Here is a 9974-nt window from a genome sequence, read left to right as displayed (position 1 = left end):
CACAAATTACATATTATGGTAATGGGGTAGAGGGCATTATATTTGTTGTAAAGTTACTTATTAGCTGGTAACCATGTTATAAATATATAAATATTGCTAGCGGGTAACCATGTTTAGGATATACGAGACTGCCGGATATAAGTGAACGGGCGAACTAAGAATGAAAACAGAATAAAGATTCCTCATCTCAAACTAAACTTTCTACTTATTTATACTTATAAACAAACAACCACAACATGGTGTCAGAAGTTCGGAATCCTCGCTCTCTCCCCCGCAAGTAATAGTTTCCTGTTACGCCGTTTATATTGCTTTCCTTCGCCGTTTTCCTCTCCTCTTCGCTAAGCCTTGCCCGCCTCATGGCGGCCGCTACTACCGCTTTTGCTGGGCCCGACGCTTTTGCTGCCGACCCCAACAATCCTGCCGCTTCCTGGGCGGCGTATGAAAAGAAATTCCGCAACTACGCCATTGCCACTCGCCTCACTGATTCCTCCAACGTCGTTCAGGTTGCTACGTTTTTGAATTTTGTGGGCAATGATGCTCACTCTCTTTATGAAACCTTTGATATCATAGTGCCCAACGATGGTGAACTAACCCTTGACTTGGTGTTCACGGCTTTCGCTGCTCACTATGCACCGTACAAAAATCTGATAGCCACGCAATTTGACTGCTTAACGACCAAACAATTACCTCAACAATCATTCGATGATTTTTTGACCATAATCAAGACTAAATCTCGCCTTTGTGAGTTTGGTCTGGCTACCAATTCTCTTTTATGCACTTTGATTGCCATGGGCATTTCCAATGATGATCTCCGCAAGCGCATCATCAGCAAACGCAATCTCACGCTCCCTGAAGTCGTTGCTCTGTGCCAAGCCGACGAAGCATCGTCCCTGCATGCCAAAACTTTGGCACCCTCTACATCGCATACTTCGCCTCCCTACTCATCTGTTTCTCTCGACGCCCTGCACAATGCTCCCATCCGGGTTCACTACCCCCGCCGTGGCGGATTTCCAGGCCGCAACTCGAACCACCCAGGTTACCGCCCTGCCTTCCAAGGTTCCCCGCAGCCTACTGGTCGTTCCCGGACCCTTCCTTCACCAGTTGCGCGCCCTCAACCACCACCACACTCTCCCGGGACACGTCCACATTTCAACAACCGCCACTCAGGATTGGCAGGCTGTCGCAACTGTGGCACTGGTCACCAATCCAGTCAACACTGCCCTGCTGCCCAGGCGATTTGCTATCATTGCCAACGCCGAGGCCATTGGGCTAGCCATTGCCGCTCCATCCATCGCTCCGCCAATGCCTTCACTGCTCTCCCCACTCAATACTTTCATCAATCCGAGTATACACAGTCCGACCACTCCTTTGATGTCGGCCAACTTTCCCTCGGTTCCCCTCACCACGATGGCACTTCCGGGTCACAGTTCTGCGAGCTAGAGTTCTCCTCCCCCACCAATGACCTTGACTACCCTTCCCACTACGGTGATTTATGACTGGACTCTCTGACCTCCACCTTATACTGTCACACCACACGCACCAACCTTGTCGACACTGATGAATGGTTTGATACCGTCTACCTGATGAATCTGCCGGTATCCTTCAAACTCGATACCGGCTCACAGGTAAACATCATCACGCAATCCATTTATCACTCTACCACCCTTACAAAAACCACTGCACAAGATCTCTTCCTACTCCGGACATGAAGTCCCCATATTGGGCATACTGACGATACAATGTGCTTCTGACCATGCCAATGCAGTTTGCACGTTCTTTGTAACAACACAGGATACGACTCCCATTCTGAACGCTGCTGCGACTGTTCAACTAGGCTTCATAATCCGCATCCAATCACCACTACGTTCTGTGATGCCTTCCCCGCCTCCACCATTGACTGCCCACATGGTCCAGAAGCCCCACGCGGCCTCGACGGACCTGTCTCCTGTGCTGTTTGAAGCCCAACATATAATCACAGAGTATGCCGACTGCTTTGATGAAATAGGAAGACTACCAGGCACACATCACATAACACTCAAGGACCATGCTGTTCCATTCATCACGGCCGCGCGCCAGATACCCCAAGCGTATCACTCCAAAGTCTATGCTGAACTGATCCGAATGCAGGAGCAAAGAATTATCACCCCGGTGACAGAACCAACCGATTGGGTAAACGGAATGGTTCTCGTATCGAAACCAGATGGCTCAATACGAGTCTGCCTCGATCCTCGAGAATTAAACAAATATATTAAAGCAGAACCACACCGCACGGAAACAGCGCAAGAGATCTTTGCCGACCTACACGGCTCCGAATGCTACACAGTTTTGGACGCTAAAAGTGCATTTTGGCAAATAGCACTCGACAAGGCGAGCTCTTACCTTTGTACCTTCAGTACACCGTGGGGGCGGTTCCGGTTCTTAAGACTACCCTATGGAATTTGCACCGCAACGCAGATCTTCCAAAACAAAATGAGCACCATATACCCGCCTAATCTATTCCCTAATGTAAAAATCTCAACTGACGATTTTCTGCTAATTTCCAGGCACAGTTTGCAACATAATCACTTGCTTCGACAAGTCTTGGATCAAGCTCGCCTGCACAACCTCAAGTTCAGCACGTCTAAGATGCAGCTGGCGGTAGAAAAAAATCCGCTACCTAGGACACATCATATCCCCTTCCGGCATACAGGCAGATCCATCCAAAACAGCGGCAATAGCGGAGTTACCATCCCCCGCGGACAAACTCTCCTTACAGAGGTTTCTTGGAATGGTCAACTATCTCGCCAAATTTCTTCCAAACCATTCACAGGAGACAGCTCCACTACGTGCGCTGTTACGAAAAGATAACGTCTTCGTGTGGGATGCAAACATGGAACACCACTTTCATCGAGTGAAACGTTTACTCACCACGGCCCCAGTACTGGCACTGTTTGACCCCGGAGTACACATGACAATATCCGTTGATGCCAGTCCCACCGGTGTCGGCGCGGTACTCCTTCAGAATAATAAGGCTATTGAATACATCTCTACATCGTTCAACACCACCCAACAGAAATACGCACAGATAGAGAAGGAGCTACTGGCTATGGTATATGCCTGCGAAAGGTTACACTATTACGTGGCTGGCACACACTTCACGGTGCAGACAGACCACAAACCGTTGACTTCCATCATCAACAAGCCTCTCCAACTTCTGTCTCCACGCCTACAACGCATGGTACTTAGGCTGATGCGTTATAATTTACATGTAGTGTATGTGCCAGGCACTCAACTACCGGTGGCTGATGCCCTGTCAAGAGCGCCCCGGCAAACCACAGCCATCAATACGCAAGAACTCGAAGGCCCCAGTGCCGCAGTCCACACGTTGACAGCCTTGTCATCATCTAAACAAGAAGCTGTCCGGGAGGTCATCGCACAGGATGCAGTCTCCCAATCACTCATGCAATTCATACGCTGTGGTTGGCCTTCTTGTTTTGACAAGCTACACATCGCTTTAAAACCTTACTGGGCTTACAAAGATGAACTTCACGTATCGGACGGACTACTATATAGAGGCAACCGACTCTACATCCCTACTCCACTCCGAAACGATACTCTTGCCAAGATACATGCTGCCCACCAGGGCACAAATGCATGTATCGCCAGGGCCAAAATTCATGTCTTCTGGCCATCACTGACCGCTGACATAACTGACTATGTGCGCACTTGCCCAAAATGCCGGACACGAGACCCTGCAAACTTACCGCTATCAATGAGCCCCCATCCTATACCACAGCTGCCTTGGGAAGTGGTGGGCACAGACCTTTTTCATGCCCGCAACACGAACGTAATCATTTTGGTAGACTACTATTCCAAATTTGTGGAAGCGGCGGAGCTGAAACACACAGATACCAACTCGATCATACAGTTTCTAAACCCGCACTTTGCTAGACATGGTGCCCCGCAAAAACTGGTCTCCGACAATGGACCCCCATATAATGCACAGGCTTTTCAACACTTTCTAGAGCAATGGGGTGTGCAACATATCACATCCAGCCCACATTACCCCAAATCAAACGGTATGACTGAACGAACTGTTCAAACTATCAAGAACATGATCATGAAGGCGACTCAAGAGGGCCGTGACCTCCAATACATTCTTATGGAATACCGTTCCACCCCCATTGGACATCTGCCATCTCCATCCGAGATGTTAATGGGCCGTCGCATCCGGACACCGCTAACCACCACTATGGCACCGCTTCAGCCCCACTATCCAACGGAACACATTCGCGCTACGCTACAGGCTCGCCAAGCCAAGATGTTAGCACAAGAACGAGGACGTCGCCACCTCTCGCCAGAAAGTCTAAATATTGGTGACAGGGTTCTCTACTATGCAGCACACCGAACGTGGCTCCCTGCTACCATAATCGCCCTGGCTGAAGAACCACACTCATACATAATTCAAACCCAGAATGGCAAGTCCTATAGACGAACTAGACACCACCTTAGAGTAAGACCCCAAACCTCGCATCACCAACATGAGGGACTGACAAGTCGCCAACTCCACCAACAAGCGGCACCCTCAGTACGCACACCGCAAGTGACAAGTCCAATTGTACAAGTCAACCACGGATCGCAGCCACATGGCATCATCCCTGACAATCAATCCCGCTTGCCAACACAAAATAATTTCCAACCTACCACTCCACGCGCACCTTTCGCCTCATCAATCACCACTGACACCAGCTTCTTGGCACACCTGCCTCCTCCAATGCTGAACAAATCCTACCAACCGCAAATAACAAGTACCCCGCAGCCTCGGGTTCCACCACCTCCATTCTCTTCCCCCAACACCATCTCAGGAACCCCGCATCCTGTAGTTCCTGGTAACTCACCGCGACCATTGGCATCACCACAACGACATACCACCCCAGCTGCAGTGGCCACATCCCAAAAAACAGTCTTGAAAACCCCAGAGATTCGTTCGGCAAGGGGCAGGCTGATCAAGCAACCATCTCGATATAAACAATAACAATCACAAAAAAAACCCCAATAATAATAATAATAAATAAATAAATAAAATAAACAAAAAAAATTATAATAAAGGAAAAAGTTGTTGTAAAGTTACTTATTAGCTGGTAACCATGTTATAAATATATAAATATTGCTAGCGGGTAACCATGTTTAGGATATACGAGACTGCCGGATATAAGTGAACGGGCGAACTAAGAATGAAAACAGAATAAAGATTCCTCATCTCAAACTAAACTTTCTACTTATTTATACTTATAAACAAACAACCACAACAATATTAAAGTCTAAGTTTTAAATTATTTTCATTTAGCCACAATTTAGATAATGATTTTTTTTTAAATAGGCACTGCAACTTTCACAAGAAAAATGTGTATTAATGGAAAAGGTTACAAGAACCCAATCAAAATGTGAAGTGTGGCTAGCTGCGAGAAAATTCCGTTTAACTTCGTCATCATTCGGACCTGTTTGCGTTAACAAACGGAATGGTCGTTGGACGGAGAACGGATTCAGAAATATTATATTTCCTTCTGACATTGGTAACCTTAGAACGGTTAAGAGAGTCGTATATGCATGATTTAGGTCCCAATATTAAAGTACGGGAATGTGGAATACTAATAACTCCGGGAAGGGTTTGGTTAGGATCATCACCTGATGGCCTAGTTTATGATCCGAATGAGGATCCACCATTTGGTGTACTTGAAGTTAAAAGTGCGTACGCACTTAAAGAATTAATGCCATCCAAGGCAATTAGAGATAAAAGTTCGTATGTTAGCCTAGTAAATGGTAGCCCACACCTAAAATAATCTCATAAGTATTATAAGCAAGTGATGGGGCATCTAGGTCTATCAGGATTCAGCTGGTGTGATTTTGTGGTCTATTTTGAAAAAGGTCTGATAATAGAACGCATTAAATTTGATAATAATCTGTGGGAAGAGATGCTTGTGAAAATTGATCACTTTTATTTGGATTTAATGCTTCCTAAACTAGCTGAAGTGTGACTTTTCAGTTTTAAAAAAATGTGATAATTCCTTTTCCTACTAAATACGTACAAATATACCCAATGTTTACCTTGTGGATTTAAACTAATTTCATATTAATGATCATTAATATGGAACTTAATATTAAATTGTCCAAAGTATTTAACAGGGGCAGGGCCGGATTAAGGGGGGGCCCAGGGGGCACTTGCCCCCGGGCGCCAGCCAAATGGGGATTATGGGGGCGCCCAAGAAATTAAATTATTGGAGACCGAAAACCATGCTTGCGCTCCATAACGGCCCGTACGGTTAAGGAAGCAAATTACGGTTGCGCCACACATCACGTCAGAAGTCTAAATGTTATAAACCACAATTTTCACAGTATTATTCTTCCACGATATAGTTATTAGTTTTTGAATTACACTATTCTAATCATCTAATGCGAAATGTGTCAAAAATATTCGTTCTTTCAACTCTAGTTGCTTACAAAGTTTCGTTAGTCCACATTTTGTTTTAATTTCGTCGCGAGTGTTGCTCCATCCAAAACGTTATTTTCACCATAGAGATCACTCACGGAAAATAAGAAAGTCGTCAGTTAAATTTATACGAATAGTTGACAGGAATGAATGTAGATATCTTTTTCTATAACCATTTAACTTTGCGAAATTGCTAGTTTGTTTTGTCTTTCAGTCTTTCAGATTTAAAAGAGTAGTAGGTAAGTTTTATGTAATCTTTATTTGAAAAAAAAAACAAAAAAACAACAACAACTTTGAAATGAACGACAGCCACGGTACTGCGACTGTCGGCGGTAGATTTTATGGCAGTTGTGTTTCGATATGCCACACTGTCTTCGCACCAGATGTATCGCTACTCTGACTATATCTCATCTGCGAATCTTCCTACCGTGGGCCGTCACGCCGTGGCGTGTTAGCAATCTCAGTCGCTAACTGTCGCTTCGTCTACAGTAACCTTTCACATTTTTAATATAATAATTTCACATTTATAAATTATTTAGGCGACGGAGGCGAGTCACGAGTGAGACTGTGAGACTAACAAAGAATTGGAATTCACTGTTTATAGATAGTTATTTTAAATGAAAAAGTGAAATTAAAAATTATTATCATAATGAATGAAAAAACACCCAAAACAAAACTAAGTGGAGCCCAAAATAGAAAACGAGAAGCTGAGAAATCGAAAAGAGAACAAGAAGTTTTAGAAAAAGTACCGAAAATTACGTCCTATTTCATTTCCAAACATTCGCAGAACAAGGAAGCCGCGGAAGAGTCCGAAGATTCAGAGGGTCAATCAAATGTAATCACCGAGACTCAGCCAAAGAAACTAACGTATCTATTGATTTATCGTATGAGGATCAGGATTACAATGAGATTGAAAATGAGACCAAAGAGAGTGGGGCGGCAGTTCATTTAACTAAACATTTAGGAAATGACCCAGCACTTTGGAAAATTGATGACAATACTAGAAATCTATTTGCGGCTCACCCCGTTATACAAAATGTAAACGATATAAACTTTTTAGAGACGAAGCGCCTAATCGGTAAAAAACATAGACAATAATCTAGGGATATTTTCACTCGAAAATTGGTAAATGGCGAAAGAAAAGTCCGAGTTTGGTTGCTGTATTCAAAGTCTCAAAACGCATTGTATTGTGCGGCATGCTTACTCTTTTCGGATAAGCAAACAGTAACATCCGACTCCTCTTTGGCTTCAGATGGTTTTAAAAATTGGAAAAAAGTAAACGAAAGGATTTTGTCGCATGAAAAAAATAACAATCACACAACTTCTCAGAGTAAACTTGTGCTACGCTCTAATGGTAGACATCCAAAAATTGATAGCTATTTAAAGTTACAACTCTAAACTGAAATACAATATTGGAGGAATGTTCTGCGAAGAGTGGTTGCAACAATAAAGTTTTTGGCTTCAAGAGGCCTTGCTTTTTGGGGAGAAAACGAAATAATTGGTTCAAAACACAATGGTAATTATCTTGGAACTTTGGAATTAGTTGCAGAGTTTGACCCCTTTTTAGCTAAACACTTGACTAATCATGCAAATAAGGGAAAAGGACACACCTCATATATTTCTTCAACTATATGTGACGAGTTTATAGAAATCATGAGTGCTCGTGTTCGTCATGTGATACTACACGAAATAAAAACTGCGAAATACTTTGCAATCAGTGTAGACTCTACCCCCGACATTGCAAAAATCGATCAATTAACTCTCATTTTTCGATATATTCTCCGAGACGGTACTCCTGTAGAGCGTTTTTTTAAATGCATGCCTTCAGTCGGTCATAAAGGCCTTGATATGTTACAAGCGCTACTATTAGAATTTGAAGAGCAAGGAATAGACGTAAAAAACTGTAGGGGTCAATCTTACGACAATGCGTCCAATATGTCAGGGTTGTACAAAGGATTGCAAGGACGTATTCGTCAAGAAGCTAAGTACGCTGATTACGTACCGTGTGCCGCACATTCCCTTAACTTAATCGGAAATTGTGCAGCTGATTGCACAACTGTGTCAACGGATTTTTTTATATTTCTTCAAGCAATCTTCGGTTTTTTTTCCGCATCTACACAAAGATGGGAAATACTTACAAATCATTTGAGAACCAATTCTGATTCCAAAACTGTAAGATCTCTTTCGGAAACCCGATGGTCGGCTCGAGATGATGCTTGTGAAGCTCTTTTTAATGGTTACAAGGAAATTAAAAACGCTTTAGATGAAATATCGAACGACAATTTACAAAAACCAGCAATTCGCCATGAAGCTAAAACCCTTAGAGATAAATTATCTACCTTGGAAATTGCTTTTATGCTGGTTTTCTGGACTCCAGTTCTAAAAAGGTTTAACGCGAGTAGTAAAATTTTGCAATCCGAAAACGCAGAACTATCTACTGTTGTGAAGGTTTACAAATCTCTAGAAATGTTTGTAAGTTCTATAAGGGTCGAGTTTGATCAATTACAAAAAGATGCTGAAGCTCTTAGTGAAAAAACTACTTATAGGTGGGAGACTAGCAGGATAAAAACTCGTAAAAAAGCTTTCGATGAAGGATCGTCAAAAGATACTGAAATCAGTGGAAAAGATAAAATGCGAATTGTAACATTTTTTGTTATTACTGATACATTAAAAAATGAGCTTCTTAAACGAGGGGAATGTTATGATTCAATTCAAAAGCGTTTCGGCGTTATTTTTGACCTTCCCAAATTTGACAATGAAGAAATTAAATCCGGTTCGAAAGTATTAACAGATTATTACCCCGAAGACATTGAACCTGATCTTACTTTTGAACTTCTTCATTTTAAAGGATTACTTTCTACAATAGAAATAAATCGTGAAAACTTAAATGCTCAAGAATTATTAAAAACGCTAATTGAAAAAAAATTAGATTGTATGTTTCCTAATATCGAAATAGTATTACGATTATATCTCTGTTTGCCATCTTCTAATTGTTCTGGGGAGAGATCTTTTTCAGCTCTTAAAAGAGTGAAAAACTATTTGCGAAGCACCATTTCACAAGAAAGACTCAGTTCTTTATCTCTACTTGCAATAGAAACTAATTTACTTAACCAGATAAATTGGGAAGAAACCATAACCAAATTTTCAGAAAACAAAACTAGAAAAGTAAATATTTAAAACGTAACTTATCAAACTCAATTTAAAAAATGTGTAATTTTTTGTAAAACACAGCATACACTTTTTGTAAAACAAATCATACACAGGCTTCTTAATCACTGTGTTGAATTTGATTATAACGTGAAAACCATTAAATTGTGTTTCCATCCGGAGTCTAAGTATGATCTTTTGTAATATGCAGCTGAGCTAACCGAAAAAACGGTAGGTTCTTCACATGGGGTGGGGGGGGGGGGGGGCAACTGCACCTGGGTGACAGCCAAATGGGCGTATCTTAAAATTTTGAGGACCTTTTTTAAGAAAATCAATAATATAAAATATTATTTAAGTGGGC

At 42.5% G+C, this 9974-nt stretch overlaps 1 protein-coding gene across 1 annotated transcript; it reads left to right on the top strand.

Moving 5' to 3' along the window:
* Positions 1–7115: 7115 nt before the first annotated feature.
* On the top strand, positions 7116–9560 carry LOC149933627 (zinc finger MYM-type protein 1-like). Its single transcript, XM_090157356.1, has 4 exons — positions 7116–7301; positions 7364–7544; positions 8010–9398; positions 9514–9560. Exons 1-4 carry the CDS (start codon positions 7116–7118, stop codon positions 9558–9560), a joined length of 1803 nt encoding a protein of 600 aa, XP_090013482.1.
* The last annotated feature ends 414 nt before the right edge of the window (positions 9561–9974 follow it).

Source organism: Leiobunum rupestre, chromosome 8, assembly GCF_980474605.1.
Source record: "Leiobunum rupestre chromosome 8, qqLeiRupe1.1.hap1, whole genome shotgun sequence".
Lineage (NCBI taxonomy): Eukaryota > Metazoa > Arthropoda > Arachnida > Opiliones > Sclerosomatidae > Leiobunum > Leiobunum rupestre.
The sequence above is the reverse complement of the archived record's forward strand: the minus strand, read 5'-3'. Positions and strand labels throughout refer to the sequence as shown.

Bases quoted from the DNA above. Each gene is read 5' to 3' on its own strand.
- LOC149933627 (XM_090157356.1), top strand. From the start codon at position 7,116: ATGAATGAAAAAACACCCAAAACAAAACTAAGTGGAGCCCAAAATAGA. The intron at 7,302-7,363 runs GTAATCACCGAG...TATGAGGATCAG, and splicing joins ATTCAGAGGGTCAATCAAAT to GATTACAATGAGATTGAAAA. The intron at 9,399-9,513 runs GTATGTTTCCTA...CTATTTGCGAAG, and splicing joins AATTGAAAAAAAATTAGATT to CACCATTTCACAAGAAAGAC.